This window comes from Myodes glareolus, chromosome 5 (genome assembly GCF_982192425.1).
Source record: "Myodes glareolus chromosome 5, mMyoGla1.1, whole genome shotgun sequence".
Classification (NCBI taxonomy): domain Eukaryota; kingdom Metazoa; phylum Chordata; class Mammalia; order Rodentia; family Cricetidae; genus Myodes; species Myodes glareolus.
Genome location: NC_142030.1, coordinates 11,920,992 through 11,941,036, shown reverse-complemented (window position 1 = coordinate 11,941,036; position 20,045 = coordinate 11,920,992). Strand labels below are relative to the sequence as shown.

The 20,045-nt window shown below is 42.1% G+C and overlaps 2 protein-coding genes across 7 annotated transcripts in view; one reads left to right on the top strand and one right to left on the bottom strand.

Annotated features, from left to right (window-relative positions):
- The window catches only part of Aida (axin interactor, dorsalization associated), a 36,577-nt gene extending 30,625 nt beyond the window's left edge, over window positions 1-5,952 (top strand). The window contains exons 9-10 of the mRNA XM_048439532.3: window positions 3,842-3,959; window positions 4,039-5,952. Of these exons, the coding sequence (XP_048295489.1) occupies window positions 3,842-3,959; window positions 4,039-4,135 (215 nt within the window). The 3' untranslated portion in view covers window positions 4,136-5,952. The remainder of the gene's footprint in view (window positions 1-3,841; window positions 3,960-4,038) is intronic.
- Window positions 5,953-8,699: 2,747 nt separating this feature from the next.
- Window positions 8,700-20,045, bottom strand: part of Mia3 (MIA SH3 domain ER export factor 3) — a 40,568-nt gene continuing 29,222 nt past the window's right edge. For 2 of the 6 annotated variants that reach the window (XM_048439527.3, XM_048439528.3), the window contains 18 exons: window positions 18,078-18,149; window positions 17,801-17,905; window positions 17,072-17,194; window positions 16,871-16,982; window positions 16,142-16,197; window positions 15,963-16,053; window positions 15,659-15,797; window positions 14,551-14,652; window positions 13,616-13,676; window positions 13,470-13,505; window positions 13,329-13,396; window positions 13,112-13,212; window positions 12,822-12,956; window positions 12,014-12,082; window positions 11,835-11,908; window positions 11,682-11,753; window positions 10,261-10,411; window positions 8,700-9,519 (listed from right to left, as the gene is read on the bottom strand). In XM_048439527.3, the coding sequence (XP_048295484.3) occupies window positions 9,203-9,519; window positions 10,261-10,411; window positions 11,682-11,753; window positions 11,835-11,908; window positions 12,014-12,082; window positions 12,822-12,956; window positions 13,112-13,212; window positions 13,329-13,396; window positions 13,470-13,505; window positions 13,616-13,676; window positions 14,551-14,652; window positions 15,659-15,797; window positions 15,963-16,053; window positions 16,142-16,197; window positions 16,871-16,982; window positions 17,072-17,194; window positions 17,801-17,905; window positions 18,078-18,149 (1,884 nt within the window). In that variant the 3' untranslated portion in view covers window positions 8,700-9,202. The remainder of the gene's footprint in view (window positions 9,520-10,260; window positions 10,412-11,681; window positions 11,754-11,834; window positions 11,909-12,013; window positions 12,083-12,821; window positions 12,957-13,111; window positions 13,213-13,328; window positions 13,397-13,469; window positions 13,506-13,615; window positions 13,677-14,550; window positions 14,653-15,658; window positions 15,798-15,962; window positions 16,054-16,141; window positions 16,198-16,870; window positions 16,983-17,071; window positions 17,195-17,800; window positions 17,906-18,077; window positions 18,150-20,045) is intronic. The other 4 variants (XM_048439522.3, XM_048439526.3, XM_085687587.2 and 1 more) reach the window with 3 other exon arrangements.

The following is a 20,045-nucleotide window of genomic DNA, read 5'->3' as shown; positions in this document are numbered from 1 at the left end:
TAGAATATAATGTTCTTTAATAGTAAAAATTTAGGCCTGAGAGATGACTCAGTGGGAGGACCTGAAGTAGGTCCACTGCCCCTGTGTAAAAACCAGGCATGGCAGCTTCCCAGTGCTGGAAGATTAAGACAGCTGAGGTTTGCTACTCAGCCAAGCTAGTTCCACGTTCAGTAAGAAATCCTGTCTCGAGCCAGGTGGTGGTGGCTCACAAGGCCACACCCAACCTGGTAAGCCTCTCAAAGGCTATTGGCTGACGGAGGTTCCCCATCAGTAGAAGTTGTAAAAATTTACCCTCTCGGAGGGATTTTGAGATCTTGTTTTCACTCTAACTCTCCATATAGTCTATGAAAGGTTTTTGTTTTTGGCAAGTGGATCAGTGAAACAAAGGTATGGTAGGAAGTTACACCTGTCATTCAGAAAAATGTTGCAGCAGGTCAAAATGATGCATTTTGCGGAACGCCCTGTAGGCAGGGGTGACACTCACTTTAATCCTTTAATCACCTTTAATCCTATCACTCGGGAGGCAGAGGCAGGCAGATGCTGTGAGTTCAAGGTCAGCCTGATCTACAAGAGCTAGTTCTAGGACAGGCTCTAAAACTACAAAGAAACCCTATCTTGAAAAGCCAAAATAGGAAAAAAGAAGAAATCCTGTCTCAAAAGTGATGTGGGAAACCAACTGAGGAATATACTGACATTAACCTTGTGCTTGCTGCACACACACACACACACACACACACACACACACGTCGTACGCACGCACTCACATATGCACATGGATGTATGGCAGTTTTTCTCTTTCTGATGAGTAGGGGAAGCTAGAACTCCTGATGATGTTCTGCTCCCTTCCTTCCACTTGGATACACTGAGTAGAAAAGTACCAGAATTTGGCAGCTTATTGGTGGGAAGGTAGAAAAAGAAAGAGCCACCTTTTAGCACAGTGAAGCGCATTGCCAGCCTAGCACAGGTCTTAGCAATAAACACTTGCAGTTCCATTTGCCCCTGACCTGTTGGTATTCTCTACAGAGAAGCCTTCAAGTTCCTTATCTCACTGAGGCTCAGCTGCAGTTTGAGATGCCAAGCTCTGTAGGAAGTGTGTGTGCAGTGAGTGCTTTTAAAACAGTTCCTGCAGACTCTGTAGTGTTGATACTTTTCAAATACAAGACTGTGGCAAGGGCAGCCCCTGACCCCTGACAGATGAACATGGTGCAGACACACAGCCATGGTGTGTCTTTTAAAGTCCTCCAAATCATTCTGATAGACTCCAGAACTTGAAACTCCCTGGGTTAGAAGGGTATGTATCGGGGTGCTGGGTACATAAGGAAGAGATTGCAACTCTGAATGTGCCTTCCTGTTGCTTTGAGACCAGTTTGTGATGTGAAGGAAGACAGTGGTGGTCCTTGGGCTAACTTCTTTCTTGATGGCTGATAAATCCTTGAACTATATTAAGAACATCATTGTTCCTTTTCTCTGGTTTTGAACTTAATTTTAGTCAATATAGTTCTAAGTAATGCTAATTCCAATGAACTCTCATGGTTATAAGCCTTTCAATCATCTTAGGATATCCTAATTTTACATTTTTAACAAATATGTGGGATACAGAACTCTGCATACAAGACTGCAGTAAACATTTTTGCTCTGGAAGCACATTTCACTCCTTCAGCCAATAGCCTTTAAGGTACCAGCCCACTTGAGTGTGGTCTCTGATACTCTAAAAGCAGTTGTAAAGTGTGTGCCCGCTCCTGCTTCTGGCTGCTAGACTCTGTTCCTGTTTGTGCAAATTACTGCTATCTAGGATAGCAATCTGTAAGTTTTTCCTGAAATAACTCTTTTATTATTTATAATTCTGAACTAGTGTGGGATCATTTTGTGACTTCTGTCATCACATTTTGTTTTCTGATAATGCAGATAAGTAAGAATAATAGTGAGATGTTTGGACTTCCAAGCATAGCTTTGCTAATGCTTTGGCTTTCTACAGTCATCATGAGAAAATGTGTTCCCTGACTGAAGAGAGTAAGAAAAGTGATCTGATAATTAGATGTTTCTCCTATTGCTGTAGGAGTGAGAAGAGATGCTACACCAGTGTGGATCTGATAGGGTCCTATACTTAGGGAAATTGGTCCCCAGTAGCCCAACTGTTTTGATGCTCTTGTGTGAGGAAGTACAGGGTAAGTGTGCCCGTTTCTCCCTCTCTGGATGTGTCTTGAGTGACTGGGCATTTTCGCTTGTTTTGTGAGATGCTCTGTTTGCACCCAAGTGCCAGAACTTTTGACACATTTCAGAACATTGTTAAACTTCATCACTTAGAAACTATATTGTCACTAAAATAGATGTCTGTTTCAGTCTTTAAAGACAGGATCCAGCACCCTCCCCACCCCACCCCCACTGGTAATTTATTTCCCTAATCCTAAGTGGGTTTCCCTTCAGGGTAAAGAGCTTATCCGTTGGTCTTGGAGAGGTGTAACTGTGTACCATCCTCACAAATGCTTGTTGTTGCCTTTACACCCTTCCTTCCATAGCACGTGTTGATGTCTACGTCAGCAGTTTGGGACTCTAACGCAGGGTTAGGTAACATTTAATAGCGCATTACCTGTGTTGTTTGGATTTAGGGATTTGTTCAGGAGGAAGCAAAACTGGTTGAGCTTAAATGTTGAAAGAGGACCTTAGTCTGCCTAGCACTCTACTCTGTGGACTGTGTTCCTGTTCCTGAATTTGTTTCATCTTGAAATTTCTCTGTGTGTGGTGGGCTGTTGCTGTGATGAAGCACCATGACCAAAAAGCAAGTTGAGAAAAAAGGGTTTATTTGGCTTTCACTTCCACATCACTATTCATTATCAAAGGACACTAGGACAGGAACTCAAAGAGGGCAGGAACCTAGAGGCAGGAGCTGATACAGAGGCCATGAAGGAGTGCTGCTTACTGGCTTGCTCCTCATGGCTTACTTAACTTTCTTTTTGTTTTGTTTTTTTGAGACTGGGTTTCTCTGTAGCTTTGGAGCCTGTCCTGAAACTAGCTCTTGTAGACCAGGCTAGACTCGAACTCACAGAGATCTACCTACCTCTGCCTCCTGAGTGCTGGGATTAAAGGCGTGCGCCACCACCACCCAGCTTCACCTTGCTTTCTAATAAAACCCAGGACCACCAGACCAGAGATGATTGGGCCCTCCCCAATCAATCACTTAGCTAAGAAAATGCCTTACAGGCCTGCCTACAACCCAACCTTTTAGAGCCGTTTTCTTAATTGAGATTATCTCTTCCAGGGTGACCTTAGTTTATGTCAAGTTGACATAAAACTATCCAGCACAATGGTGTGCATGAGTTTGCGGGGGGGGGGGGGTTTCACGTGTATGCAGGTATACCAACGTGTATGTACATATGAATGTTGAGGTCCAAGGCTATACTCTTTTTTAGTCTTTGAGACATGTTTCTCAACCCAGAGCTCACTGATACAGTATAGCTAACCAATTTGCTTCAGGAATTTTGACTCCTCCCTCCAAGTTCTGGAATTGCAGGCAGGCCATCACAGTCTCCTGCCGTTTACATGGGTTCTGAGGAATCTGGATTCCAGTCCTCACACTTGCATGACAAGTGCTTTAACCACGGAACCATCTTAGCCTTATCCCATGTTCTTTAGTGATTTGTTTTTGAAGCAGTCTTGCTCAGGATGTTGTAGGGTCAGTTGACATGGAGAAATGTTAGAGAAAAAGTTGGGATACCTTGGCATACTGGAAGGTTACTTTGTGGCTTACATAGACCATTCCTTGTTTATATATTTCTGGTGAGGAAAGAAAGCTAATTAACATAGAAGGTGCTGCCTATGGATTATGTATCTTTCAATTTCACAGGTGCGGCCATCTTCTTTGAGTTCAAACATTACAAGCCTAAAAAGAGGTTTACCAGCACCAAGTGTTTTGCTTTCATGGAGATGGATGAAATTAAACCTGGGCCAATTGTAATAGAATTGTAAGTTTTGGGCATGGAAAATGGAATTTGGGGGTCAATCAGTATTTTAAACAATAATTTTTTTCTGTTGTGGTTCCAGATACAAGAAACCCACTGACTTTAAAAGAAAAAAATTACAATTATTGACCAAGAAACCACTTTATCTTCATCTACATCAAACTTTGCACAAGGAATGATCCTGATACAAATAACCTGGAACTTGTGTGAATTTTACCACTCCGAAACCATCATAAATCCGTGTAGCATATCACTCTTCACAGGCAGCAATTGAGCCCTACCCATGCCAACTGGCCCACAAGTCTGTTGCAAAGCCGGACCCCCGAACTCAAAAGTTCAGCACATCACTGACCTATCCTTTGGATACAGGTTTATTGTAGATTTTGAAACATTTTTACTTTTCTATTAATTGTGCAATTAATTGTCTATTTTCTCATCACCACTACTTGCCCCCTACTTCCCAGACAGTACTGTTGTGGTCGATGTGCTGAACTTCAGACAATGCAGCAATAAGAATGTGCTAGAGTTTACATTTCTGCTCGCTTTTCCTCCAGTATGCTCTTCTGGCTTGAATGTCACACTCTGAGTTGAGGTGGGTAGAATTGCTCTGAGAGGAATTGGACTAGCTACATTGCCCAGAAAAGTTTGTCTGGAAGCTTATAGGTACTCTTTACAAGTGGCCTAGCCGAATGCCATAGATCTCCTGCATGGAAAGTGTGCCCTGGCCAGATGAAAATCCCACGTGGGGTGTTCCCCGGATGACCAGATTGTTTTCCTGAAGTGAGCACGTGTATAGTCAGGTGGACTATCTGCTCTTCTCTGTCATTCTGCTCTTCTTCCTGGTAGATTTTTAGGGTTAACGTTGGAACCATCTCAGAACAACTCCAGGTCTTTAAATGTGTTTACAATATCTTTTAAACTGCATCATTTCGGGAGAGTTGGGTTAGATGTTAAGATACTGCGGATAACTGCTGCTTTCCTGACAACCCATTGTGAGACCTTAAGACCGCATACCTCTCCTTAGTATGCAAAATCTGGAAAGATAGTTTATTTTTTTTAATATAGGTAGACATAATTGCCATTTATTTCCTACTTAGATATACAGTCATTCATTCCTTTTGAAAATATGCAGGTCATTAGTTTATTTTAAATTGACTATTTACTTTTGATGTAACAAGGCAAAATAAGACTTTGAGAGCACATGATGTTGTTACATAGAACATTAAGATTTGTGAGGGGCTTTCTGTGGGTGAGACATAGAACCCACATATTTTAATATTCACTTTTCAGTGAGCAGTGCATGAGGAGACTGCACTGTCAACACTGGGCCTGTTTTTAAGTAGTATAATTCCACCACACCATTCAATATTTGCTTCTTCAAGTAAGGAATCTCAGTGATATTTTAGCCTTGCCCTTCAAGAGATCTAGTCTTCGCTTTCAGCACCTACTAGGCCACAGTTTATTGGATGGATGAAAAGAATCCACAACCAAATTAATATTGATTAGATTAATTCCAAATGCTGAAATAATTCCGTCTACAGTAGCTCTAAGGGATGTAGAATTTGCCTTAAATTAACTCATTGTCCGACTCCTAAACTTTGAGTTGTGGATCCCAAGACTGTAAGCTCCTCAAGGGGCAAGAGCCACATCTCTGGGACATGTGAAGGGTCTAAGGTACTTGGCAGTACTCTGTACTTGGGGAATGCTCAGTACCCTAGGCAGTACTCTGTACCAGGGGAGTACTCAGTACGCCGAGCAGTACTCTGTACCTGGGGAGTAATCAGCACCCTGGGTAGTACTCTGTACCTGGGGAGTACTCAGCACCCTGGGCAGTACTCTGTACCTGGGGAGTAATCAGTACCCTAGGTAGTACTCTGTACCCTGTGTCAGTACTGTGTACCGTGGATAGTACTCAGTACCTTCTGTCTGATGTTGCTGACTAGACCTAAAAATTAACCCCATAAAACCTACTATTATTAAAATGTAGCAAAGACTATACATTGTCCTTTCTCTTTTCTTACAGACCATAAGACAAATAGCAAAGTGGGCATTTTCTGTGCTGTAGCCCTGATCCTTTACATAAGCATGTTTATGTGAACTACAGAGATGCCTGCCATCAGGGTTAAAGAGCTTTAGTGGAACATCATGTGATAAGCTCAGTTTAATTCAGACATGAAGGGCACAACTGTCTTAAAGCAGTTAGCACTGAGCATTCCACATTTGCCAAGTCAAGTTTCCATTGTAGTGGGAGAAACTGTTACACAATCTCCTTTGTCCTAGCAGGAATGCTTTCAGGCTCAGTTACTGCTGCTAGACCGAGTGTTAGCTGCTCAGCCCAGAAACACAGTTAGTTAGCTGGAGGCAGCTTCTCAAACAGGAACTTTTGAAATGGAAAAATGGTTCAACTGAGGTATGACGTCCTCTGTGCCATCTGTAGGCTGACAGCTTGTCATGGGCTTTTGTAGCACAGGATGTACAGTTGGACGGGGCTGAGGGAAGGCAATGGTAGGCAGGCTCACAACTGCCCAGATGTGCTACATGGAGATGTCTCTACATCTTGCTGATGATGTTTATGTTATACAGGATAATCAAAGGGCTTTAGAGGGAAATATCCTAGTTTTGAATTAAAAGGGGGGAGGGTGGGTATTAGCTTTACTATTTGTCTTCTTAGCTGGTATAATCTTACTTTAAATGCCATCTAAACTTTGGTGGTTAGATAGCGGAGGCAGGAAGATATGAAGTTAGAGAAAGACTGAACTACATAGGTGAGATCCTATCTTTTTTTAAAAAAAAAGCAAAAATTTGAAATTATATTAACCTCACTATTTTCTGTCTTGAGGAAGTTGACATACATTCAGATGGTGTTTGCAATTTAGTCTTATTTTTATATTTGGTTTAAAAATGGCATATGCTAGTGGCTTAAGAGACGATTCAGAGCCGGTGGTGGTGGCACATGTCTTTAATCCCAGCTCCTGGGAGGCAGAGGCAGGCAGATCTCTGAGTTGAAGGTCAGCCTGGTCTACAGAGTTCCAGGACACACAAAGAAACCCTGTCTCAAAGGGAGAGACAGAGACAGAGAGAGGGGGTGTTCAGGGGTTGGAGCACTTGCTAGAGATGCTCAGTGGTTAAGAACACTGGCTGCTCTTCCAGGGGACCTGGGTTCAATTCTAGCACCCACATGGCAGTTCACAACTGTTTATAACTCAAAGATCTAACACCCTCACACAGATAAACATGCAGGCAAAATACAATGCAAATAAAATATAAATAAATTATTTTTTTTAAAGAGCTGTTCTTTTAGAGAACCAGGCAGGGTTCAATTCCCAACACCCACATGGTAGCCCACAACTGCCTGTAACTCCAGTTATAGGGGATCTAGTGCCCTCTTCTGGACCCATGGGCACGGGACATACATGTGGTACACATACATACATACATACATACATACATGCTGGCAAAACATATATGCACAGAATAAAAATTAATTTTTTAATGACATATACTATCCTGTGGCGTTTTCTTATAGATATAAAATCTTCTGTGATTCCAGATTGGGACAAAGCTCTTAGTGGAAGGCATGCAGGCCCCTTAGAACTTCCTGCATTCGTAGAGCCTGTCTTTGTATATTATGTCTTCAGTTGTTGGTGATTTTCACATTGAAGCTTTTGCTCATTTTTCAAAATCCCCCATGGATTTAACATCTCAACAATGTTAACATGCATGATATGGCCTAGGTTTCAATATCGTGATTTCACAGGACTTCAGAGACTACAGTGTCACAGTAAACAGTTTTCACCTTTTATGGCTTTACATAGTAAGGCTCTTATATAATGTGCTGCTAGTTACTTTAAGTAAATTGTCTGAACCAGTTGTTTTGAAGACAGTGTAAAAGGGGTACAAGACTTTATGTATGATGCAGTGTCAGATTCCTAGACTTACCTGATTTATAAATAAAAGCACCAATATTTGATTAATTTAGGAATAGAATCTGTTAAAGAATTAAGCTAGGCAAGGTGACTCAAGCCTGAAATTCCAGCCTCTAAAAAACTGAGACAGGAGAGTCTGAAGCCAGGCAGGGCTACAAAATGAGACTCTGTCTCAAAACAACCATATAATTGAATTCAGCCCATAGTTGTGTACTGAAAACATAGGTGAGTTTCCTAGTTTGCCGTTATTCGTTCTCTTGGTACCTTCCTGATTGTTTCTTGTCATATTCTTGAAAGTCAGCAGCAAGGTGATGCGAGAGAGGATAGAATATACATATCTAAAAAGAAATGGTTTTACAGTCATGGCACATGATTTTTATCTTGTTATCCACCCTTAGTGCAAGAATAGTTTCAGGCATGGCAGTTAGGTGCCTGCTGAGCCATCTTGCTGGCCTACATAATCTCCCTCCCCCTCAGTTTTTGAGACAGGCTCTATGTAGCACTGGCTGTCCTGTAACTCACAAAGATCCACCTGCCTCTGCCTCCCAGATGCTGGGATTAAAGGCGTGCGCCATGACACCCAGCCCCAAATAATTCTTGATACTAATGCAAACCATACTCAGAAAATCGTTCCCAAACAGGTAGTCAGCAGAAACAGGATGGGCGGAGCTGACGACTTACTTAAATAAGAGTCTCACAGTGCTCAGTGGTGACTTATAGAACTCAATGTCACATGGAGTGTGTACACTCAGCACTGCAGTTCCAGAAGCCCAGCTACATGTCTCAAAACAACCCAAAGAATCAGCAGACACTTGGAAAATATTAATAAACAAAGTTTATGAACTATTACTACAAAGAACTTTAGCAATGGGAGAGAGTTTATGATCCTTGAGTAAACGTTTTTTTAGCGTAACAGTCTTTGAGACACAGATAGAGCTGTTGATGCCTTGCTCCATGTCAGCTGGCACACACTAGACCAAGGCCATGGAAATATGTGTTCTTAAAGCATTTCCACAGGAAATGTTCATACTGTAGGATATTCTAAATCATTTAGCAATTACATATGCTACATGAACTAAACACAGGTATTCTTTATTGCACATTTCAAAGTAGGAAGGATACTAGCTTAAGAGGTGATTTTTACTTAGAAGGGAAAATAATATTTTTTGTTTGGCTCAAAAATGCAGACTGCCAAGGCAGCTTAGTACTAAAAAAAAAAAAATTAAAATAAACTTTTAGGTTTTGAAGCCAATGAAATCCTTTGCTGTAATGAATTATGCACTGTCCACTTTCTCTCTTGAGTCATGATAGAGGTCAAAGTTAGGGACTGGGTTTTGAAGCCTGTGAATGGTCCTGGGCACTGCTTGGAGAAGCAGGTGGGGCTTCCTCTCTTGGGCCAGAAGGCAGTGAGTCTCTTGCAGCAGGTGGTGGTAGTGGGTAGTCCTGAGGACCATGAGTTGGAGGTGGTAATCGAGTACCAGGAGGAATAAAGAAGTCTCTTGGACCAAGTGAACCTGGAGGTCTAAATGGTGTATGCCCTGGTAAAAACTCCCGAGGATCAACAGGCAGGTCCCGTTTCCCAGGCAGAACACCTGGTGCGTATTCTCTTATGCCTATTGGTGGACGCATGCCTGCAACTAGAAAACAAGAGTCACGTAAGTGAGCAATCATCCCATGTACAGTAACATACTTATTAATTTTTTAGCCATAGAAAGTCAAGTGACTTTCTCACTGACTTTAAGGCAAGTAAGACTTAGCAAGTTTAGTCTGTGGTCACTAAGCAAAGGATGGGTTTAAACTCTACTCTGCTTAATTCCAAGTTTTCTTTTCACTCTGCAGTTCAGAACAGCTCCACTCAGAATAACAGCCATGCCAAGAGGATAGTGAAAACACAGATGCACTATGAAAAACACATTCACTGCAACCACGTTGATAAAGGAGGTGTTACTGCCTACCACAGTGTCAACTGAAAGTTCATATGGCCAAAATACATTAAGGAACTGGACTCAAATTGATCTACATTGACTAGGTTGCTATGATATTCTCTGTAACACCTCTCTTCTATCTAGTCCCAGTGAGAAGGGATTGTTTAGCTTTCCTGTCTACATTCTATGACCGGTGGCTTATGCTTCTGTTTGTATCTGTGACATACAGGGTATTATGTTATGTGTCGCCCACCTTTTCCAAACATAATATGTAGCACCTGCAGAGGGAACATTACTGGCTTCCCTAAGTGATCCCTTAGCTTGAGGATAGGGTACAATGTGCTCACAGCTTTATCCTCACCTGGAAAGCTCTATGATAGCAACTACTTTAGCAAGGAACAGAAAAGATGAGCATGTTTTACAAGTCAATCAATACTGTTCAGATTAGCATACCAAATGGTGGAGGAACTGGCCGAGGCCCAAAAGGCCCACATAACTGAGGAGGTGGTCCATATCGAATGGGTGGTGGTATGGGGCCTCCCAAAGGGCCACCCAAGAGAGGCACCCCTGAAAACGGAGGGGGCCCTTTGGGAGCCATGTTAACCTGTAGAAAAGAAGCAATCAAAGTTTGGAAATGCTTTTATATGATAAAGTGCCAAGACTAGTAAACTGGCACCTGTCCAAAGAACTGTCAGCATAACACCACCTCCCACCCCATGTTGCCCATGACAACTGGAGAGGCAAGAAGGACGCTGCAAGCAGTGACTTGAGTCACCGTTTGATACCTGCACAGAGGACTACCGGCTTTATAGAAAGTGATTGTGACACACCATACCCATGCCATACCCACTGCAATTCATATCAAAAGAGTACTCATCACTGTGATTCCATATGTGCATATTAGGAATAGAGAACAGAATGAAAATCCATTTTCCACACAAGCAGTAATCGCAACCATTCATGGTAGCATCAGTAGGCCTTTGCCATGGTATCCAAATTCTAAGATTTCAGTCTGTAAGTGTGACTATATTGCATTAAACATGAAAGGCAAGAGGAGTGGAGCTGATTTGCTGGAAGTCATACTGCATGTAGGAGGGCAAGCTGGAACTCAAATGCCAGGCTCCACTCCAAGGCTGTGCCGCTCCAAAGCCTCCATAATTTAAGTCTCCAATCTCTGAAGTCTCACCCAAACTGGCCTTGGTTAAAGACTTCTCAAGACATGCACATCCCTGGGACCCTGTACTCCATTTCACAATATTTCCCGTTTTATGTTTGTAATTAGAAAGATGGTGCTCCAATAATGACCTTCACTGGCTGGCAACACTACAGGACAGGAATTTCCATATTATGTTAATGTAGCACAGAAGGCTGAGTAACTGCAATAGCCACACGTGTCACAAAAGTAAGCACTCTGTGAACACCGAACTTGTACAGCCACAGCTCCGGACCAGATCAACAGATGCTACACATTTCTGTTCGTAAGCAATCTGATTTCCTATCATTCAAAACAGTTTGCCAGGTACACAGATGTAGGGGTTTCTCAATGGCACAGTTTTGAGCAGATACAACGAGTAATGTGATTTACAGTGAGTGTATTTCACTCAGAGTTTTCAGCACAAAGCACACAGCATAAGTTGGACTGATGACTTTCCACTCTAGTAATAGCTACTGCAAATGCTCTACACTGATTAGTAATTTAGGACACCGACAACCAACCACTTTGGCTCAGTAACACTCCAAAGTCAAGGTGCACTGAAGTGATACTGCCACTCGATAGATGGTGAGCAAGATGAGTATCATGCTTTCATAAACTTTCTAAGGACAAACCAAGCAAAACCAAAGCCCACTCTGGCCCTCAAACTCTAAACACTTACTGCTACTGGATGCTCAGCTAAAGGGGCCATGCTGGAACCTGAGGGGCCGTCAGGCTCTTGGGGAACAGTTTGCTTTTAAAGAAACAAATAGACATATGAACAAGAGAGGTGGGGGAAACCAGTAGGAAATACTCATCTGCCTGCAGAGCGTACCTTGCCTTCATCCGTGGCCTTCGCTGGGGAGGAGCTCCTGGAGCTGCTGTTCACCACAGGAGCTGGACCTGGGTCTGCAAGGGCCGGAGAACAACTTAGACTCACCCTGCCACGTGCTCTGGGAAGTATTACTTAAAGTCCCTCATGTATGAGGCTTGGAAAGTCCTTAGGCCCCTTACCAGAAGCAGAGTGTTTTCCAGATGCCTCTGATGGCCATCGAGGGCGAGGTAAATGCCTGTCCAATGACCCTTGAGAAAGAAACAACAAAGGCCTTCACAGGTAGTTTTCAGGGGGAATAAACCTGCTGTGGATAGGGCTCAACTCTTAACTAGAAAGCGGCATTACAAATAGACCTGCTAGGCAAGATAGCACATACCTGCAATCCCAAAGATGGATCTCAATATATGAGTCACAATTTATGCAGAGACTTCAAGTATTAAAACAAGAGTTGCCTCAGTTTTTGTATATTTATTTTAAAATTATTTTCCTTTGTTTTTGTTTTATGTGTATGGGTATTTTGTTTGCATGTATTTGTACCACATGTGTGCAGTACCCATGGAGTACAGGAGAGGGTGTCAAATCCCTTGGGACTGGAGTTAAAGGTGGTTGAGAGCTGCCATGTTGGTTATATGAAGTGGATCTAGGACCTCTGGAAGAGCAGCAAGTACTGCTATCCACTGAGCCACCTCTCCAGCCCCAAGAATTGCTTTAGTTTTAAATATGAGCAACAGACTTTATAGTAAGAATATTGGTCTGGTGATTGAGGCTAGCGATGCAATAGCACTGTACTGACGGCATTTTCCCAGTCTGACTGACAGTCTTCCAAAGCGCCAGACAGAATTAGAGGAAGGTGGCATTTCATAGTCACAGTTTAATCTTATGGCAGCGCTTACAGTGACCCACTTTTCTATGGGAACAGACCTGAATTCTAACACATCAAGAGCCCGCATCATGTACTGTAGTGCAGAGGGATACGCCAGTGCTCACCACATTCACTTCTAGGCATGTCTCCTTGACTGAGTGTGGCAGAGAGAGGTCTCCCAGGTGGCTCTGCTGGTAGGGGAGGGGAGCATTCTCCGCCACTCACAGGGGATGGGCCAAAAGAACCATTCTGGCTCAGACCTGAAGACAGCAATGCCTTGTTACCACTATGACAGCCCCTTCCCTCCAGGAAGCTCAGGAGTCTTTCTAGGGCATCATATCAATTACAGAAGTAAAGTTTAATTTACACACATTCCACACCAAAATCCTGCTGCCTTGTACAAAGTGCTTCCTACCTCTCCGGGGAGGGTTCTGAGTATTTGGTCTTCCGGGCATTGGCTTTACAATCACAGGTTCATCTTGCCTCATTGCCATCTTTTGGGTCATTTCCAGTAATCTTGAATATTGAGAAAGAATGGACTTAAATTGAAATAGCAATCAGTTCCTTATTAGATACCACCTAGCATTAAAACACCGTAAAAACCCTGAAAAACAGGTGTCAAGACTCCGTACTTGTGCCTTAAGTTAGCAGCTTCTCTCTTCTCCTCTGCCATGGCTCTCTCTGCGGCACGAGCTTTGAGCTGTTGGAAGAGAAAAGCATTGTGGTTCAGATAGAGTAGGCTGTGCACAAAATTCAAAAAGAAAACCCCTTACCCAGTTATCATGAGCTTTCTTCTCGTGAGCAGCGATCTGAAAGACAACACATTAAATACACATTCAGGCTCTTTATAATGCCTACTTTAATATAGATTAGTTATGAAAAACAATCTGCAACTAAGGCAGGTTAATATAGTTTTTACCTGGCTTTTAAATGATCGTTCTGTTTTCTGTAACTCTTCTTCCATTTCTTCAATTCTCCGCCTAAGAATTACACTTGGCATTATCAGTTAAAATACCACTTGATAAAATTGGCAGTAGCCCAATAAGGTTCCCTTAATTCTGGGCAGTTACAGTTTTAAAGATTTTACCAGACATACAAAAACATGTTTTATATAAATTTACTCAAAGTACAGTATAATCAAAACACATTAATTTTCCTGTCATTTCATGGCTAGAGAGTCTTAGATTATTATTTCCTTAATGATCTTCAATATAGTCTCAAAAAAAATCCTGCAATGAATATCTGCTTCTGCACAGTTACACAACTTGTTTTTCTTTCTACCCCCCCCAAAAAAAAACCTAAACAGGCTAATGACTACTAATGACTACTGATCTAGCAAATGGTATAGTCACTGCAGGGACTTTTTTGAAGTTACATAGCAAACTGCATTGTTTAAAGAATGACTCTAAAACAGTGGTTCTCAACCTGTGGGATGAGACCGCTTTGACAAATCTCTATCTTTAAAAACACATTACAATCATAACAGTAGAAAAATTACAATTGTGAAGTAGCAAGAAAAATAATTTTATGGTTAGGGGTCACCACAACATGAGGAACTATTTTAAAGGGTGGCAGCATTAGGAAAGTTGAGAACCACTCTAATATGTAAATCTCCTCCCCACCCCGCCACCCACAGCCACCTGCAAGAAACAAGGGCCTTTTTTACATTCCTTCGGTGAGCAGGATAAGTAAATTGATGTTAGCCTTTTCCATTTGTTAACTTTCTCTAGGTGAATGGTCTTATAGCCCCTCCTCACTTAGTTTCTGTGCTGTTTTCTTCTACGAAACGGTTGTAGAAAGGAAAGTGCAGCTCCGTGCAAGGCCCCAGTCCCCATGCAGAGAGCCTGAACTTACTTGTAAGTTTTTAATTCCTCTGCAGCCAGAACCACCTTCTCATCTGCAGCTGACAGTCGCTGCTCTCTGTCTTGCCTCTCATACTCTTCTTGACTCAGTTTCCTAGGATCAACCAGTTCTTAGGTGAATGTCATTTCTTACAGCAGGCTCTCTCTATTCAATTGTCATCTCCTACCCTGTGTGTGTTAGTTTGTTTTCTGAGACACTGTGTCTCTGTGTAGTCCTGGAATTCATTCTGTAGACTGGCTGGCCTTGAAATTGGAGATCTGCCTGCCTCTGCCTCTCTGGGATTAAATGCATGTGCCAACACCATGCAGCTTCCTATTCTTCTCTTAATGCCCCAACACATGAAGACATGTAAGAAATGAAAACCTTCCCTGACATCCAAGAAATCAAACTGACCTCTTAGCAAGCAGGGTGCAACATTCTAAGTGTGGCCCATAATTTTCTATGACAAGTAAGGAAAACAACTGTAAAAATAGGTATGAAAGTGCCTTCCCATCCTATGGAAAACAGCACTCTAACTCAGCTAAAGCAGCATCTGCCCTGAAAGGGTGCTAGTCACTTTTTTTTTTTTTTTTTTTTTTTTTTTTTGGTTTTTCAAGAAAAGGTTTCTCAGTAGCTATGGAGCCAGTTCTGGAACTCACTCTGCAGACCAGGCTGGTCTCTGGCTCCTAAGTACTAGGATTAAAGGTATGCGCCACCACTGCCCAGCACTAATCACTTTTTTATGTTGTCCTACAAGAACCATTGTATAAAAAGCTAGGTGTGGAGGAGCATACCTACAGCCCCAGCAGGGGGAGGTAGAGGCAGGCAGATCTCCAAAACTCACTGGCCAGCCAGCTTGCTCTTCTGGTCAATAAAAGATGTCTCAAGAAATAATGGTGGACATCAAAGGAGGAAAAGACAATTAACTATGACCTCTGACCTCCACACCCCACCTCTGCACACATGTGCATACCCAAATCAAGTACATATAGCGCGCATGCGCACACACAGCAAGTCATAGAAAATAAAGCAAAAAGGACAAGCCAAGTCTCCATGGGGGAAGTGCAAATGAACTTTAGACAAAGCGGTGAGTGCACAGCTGCACAGCAGTGGGCCCTACTTCTGCAAAGCCATCTCCTTCTGCTGGTACAGCTCATTCAGGATCTCCACTTTCTGCCTCAGAGTTTGGCACTCTTCTTCCAGCCCGGCTTTAGCGGTCTGTAGCGAGTTACGGTCATCTTCCAATTTCTTGATTTGGTCTGTAAGGAATACAAAGGTTTCCTCTGTATGTGTACAGAGGCCTCAGAGACAGGACTGAGGGGGCAGTTCTGAGAAGTGAGATGCATGAACACTCGAACCTATTTATCTTTTTAGTCAAATTTTAAATTGTTCGAATACATGGCAATTTTAACTCCAGAGCCTACCTTCCAGGTTGCATTTGGTGGACATTGATGCTGTTAGCTTAAGCTGTAAAAGTTTTAGATCCTCTTCAACTACTGACATTGCAGTTTGTGTCTGAAAATTACAGAAGAAAGATCTAGTCTTAAAAGTAAGCCATAGGAAGGACTCCCGGATGCTTCTGGGACTTCAAATAGTATGATACCCGAGAGACGTCCATCATCTGCTTAATTCTATTCTTTATCTTCTCATTCCGGTCACCTACAAGAGAAAAGGCTCCAGTTGCTTTTTCTTAGTTGCTTTTTAATGACATCTCCATGACTTCTCTCAAACAATGGAATAAAAACAAAAAACTAAGAAAACTGATTAAACTAATTTAGAACTGAAAATTTAGATGTAGAGTTTACCAGTTTGTGCAATAAAAAAAAATCATCCTTGCTCTAAGACAGAGTGCTTTCCTCTGTCAGATCCCCTCCACCTGGACAAATGTCTACTTAAAGCTATCCAGGCCTTTGTTCTCCCTCACATCCACTGCCAGGTGTGACTTAAAGCACCCACAGTGGTAAGGAGCAGTTAGTATTCAACTTGGGAGACAGTGCCCTCTAGCATCCTACAATGTGAGTCCAACCACCTCAGGCCTCTGAAAAGAAACTGCAGGCCTAGAGACCATGCTCCACAAGGATGAGGCACCTTTTTAATACTTAGAGGCAAGAGAAGACTCACACAGCTCCACGATACATGTCAGTTTCTTTGCATGCCTACATTGTACTATACCTGAGGAACCCATGTGGCCCAACACAGACATACATATCTACAAGTCCAGTGGTGTGAGCACACTGCAATAAAGCTTACCACAAATGAAAAGTAGCCTCAGTGAACTGAAATTGAAGTCAAGAGGGCAAAATAGGTCCAGCCTCCCCGAGACTGCTCTTACCTCCCACCTCTCCATTAGCCAGCTCATCTGACTCACTTCCTCCTTTATTCTCATCCTCAGATTCAAGTTCACACTCCAGCCGATTCAACTGTGTGATGCAGTTAGTCAAAGCCTAGCAAAGAAGTGAATGGTTTAAGAGCCTCTTGGATTAAATCAGAAGAATTCAGAGGATTAAGTGTGTACTCATGAGGATAAACTTACATTAATACTGTCGTCTTTGTGAGTAAGAGCTACTTCTAAGTCTTTCTGGGATCTCTCAAATGACTTGATTTGCTCAGTGAGCTCAGCATGTGATTTACTCCATTCTTCAATCTGCTGCTGCAACTGAAAAGTCAAAACATATAAATTCCTGTGTGTATAGGAGACATCTGATCTATGTGGGATGGGGGGTAGGAAGCCACACCTCTGCTTGGCATGTCACTAGGAGCTAAAATATCAATAAAGAAAAAGGGTGAATGGTTCCACCCCTCAGAACTACAGGAAAAACATGAGTCTGATCAAGGAGGTTGATCCAATTATTTCAGCCTTCAGAACACTATTACCAACTCAACTTAGTTTTCTTCCATGATGAATGGGTGGGTACATCTCAGATCCTAAGTTCATACTCTGATCATATAACCTCCTCTTGGTCAGTGAAGAAATAACTATTCAAAGAATGATTATAAAATATTTATCTGATATAAAAACCCTGACTATTTTTGAGGCTACTCATGTCAACAACTGACTGGCATTTGACAGGATAAAGAATAAACTCCCTGAGTGTTGTGTTAAGTTGTGAAGAAAACTCATGACACAGACATTTGCTCAACCTAGGAAGCATGGTTTCCACTTCTCAACACCCAGCCTGAGTACTTACTTCCTTTCCTTAGCAGGTCCAAGAAAAGACTGCTGAGAGGACACGCCATCACCTATTAGGAGAACTGGCCTTACCTGCTCTTTCTTCTTCTTAAGCCTGGCATTTTCTTCCTGAACACGATGACATTCAGATTTTACATTCTCTTCCCTAAGCTTGGCTTCATTAAGGGCAATTTGAACCTAATGTAAAACACTCCCAGTTAGTAAATAAGTCCCAAAGAAAAAAGTTATATTTTTCAACCAAATATCATGCAACTTTCATCTTTTACATGCTTTAGCACGCATCAAACTTTTGCTCAACCAGACTAAGACAATGCTATTACTCTTGTGTAGGGCACACAGGCAGCCTCACCTCTGAAAGTTCTGATGCATCCATCGAAATGACATCCTTCAACTTTTCAATAGACTTCTTCTTTTCTAGTATCTGACCCATGAAAGCAGAACACAGAGCCTCAGGTCTCAGCACAGTCACTAGTACACATACATGCTGTCCATATTTGCTCTCTATTGTGTGATAAACTGACCAAAAGTGACTTGGGGAACAAAGGGTTTATTTCTGCTTACAGCTTACAGTCCATATCTAAGGAAGTCAGGGCAGGAACCTGGAGGCAGGAACTGATGCAGAGGTCACAGAAGAACACTGCTTACTGGCTTGCTTTCCATGGCTTACTCAGCCCATTTTCTTGTAATTTCTAGGACCATCAGCCCAGAGACAGCACTGCCCACAAAGAGCTGGGCCCGCCCACATAAATCATCAGTTGATAAAATGCACCATAGGCTTTCCCCACATTCCAACCTGATGAGAGCATTTTCTCAACTGAACTTCTCTCTGTGTTAACTTGATATAAAACTAGCCAACACACACACTAAAGGAAGAAATACTAACACATCCTACAACAGCCTATATTTTTGGTTAAAGTAAGGGATCCAATTTTGGCCTAAGGAGGGCAGGGAAATCAATGTAGTAATAATCCAACCATCTTAGTTTTGAGATAATGATGTGGGATTCCCCTCTGTATGCTGTAATGCTGTAAATGTGTTTTGTTACCATTGGTTATAAAGAAGCTGCTTTGGGCCTATGGCAGGGCAGAATAGAGCAAGGTGGGAATTCCAAGCAGAGATATAAGGAGAAAAGAAGGCCGAGAGTCAGGGAGATGCCATGTAGCTGCCGAAGGAGAAGGACCTGGATCCTTTCCGGTAAGCCACAGCCTCATGGTCATACACAGATTAATAGAAATGGGTTAATTCAAGATGTAAGAGTTAGCTAAAAATATGCCTGAGTCATTGCCCCAACAGTGTTGTAATTAATACAGTGTCTGTGTGATTATTTCGGATCTGGGTGGCTGGGAAATGAACAAGCAGCCTCCACTTACAAGATAATATAGCAGATGACCACATAAAAAGATAAAAATAAAATTTAAAAAAATCTTTCAAGTCAGCCAATTCAAATTAATGTCATTGTCTTCCATCCCCAGCTCCTCCTAGTGATAGAAGAAAACTAAAACTTGGAAAAAATTCTCTGCCTAGCCAAGTCTGCTAATGTACATTAATTTAGGAAGCAAAAGAATCATGATTTCAAGACCTGTCTTGGTTACAGATAGAGTTCACAGCCAGCATAGGCAACTTAGTGGAAACAATCTCAAAATTAAAAAATAAAAAAAGGTAGTGCTATAGCTTAATGTTAGAATACCCACTTACCCTATGTGAGACACTAGGGTCAGAATCCTGGGGAATAGGGGGTGTTAGAATACCTACCCACTTACCCTATGAGACACTAGAGTCAGAATCCCGGGGATTACAGGGTTTTAGAATACCCACTTACCCTATGTGATACACTAGGGTCAGAATCCCGGGGAATAAGGGGTGTTAGAATACCCACTTCCCTATGTGAGACACGAGGGTCAGAATCCTGGGGAATAGTGGGTGTTAGAATACCCACTTACCCTATGAGACACTAGAAGGATGGGAAGTTGAGTTTCACTGCCTACACTCAAAACAGCTCAGTTTGGAAGAAAATAGATAAATCTCATTCAGAAGAATTCCAAAGATTTATGAAGACACCACATCCTCAAGGGGTTGGAAAATGTAATTCTTTCCTCTAATTGTGAGTCATGTATAGTGATTTCCAAAGAATACGGTAAACAAAGCTAAAAAGAATAATTTAACATCAGAGAAATGTGGCTATTACTTCCTTAGCTGGGTGATTAGCACAGCTGAAATAGGATATAATGGGAACTCTATTTCCTCTGCAATTGTTATATGAAACAGAAATAAATTTATTAAAATGAGAATTTTTACAAAACAAAAAAAGATCTAAGAA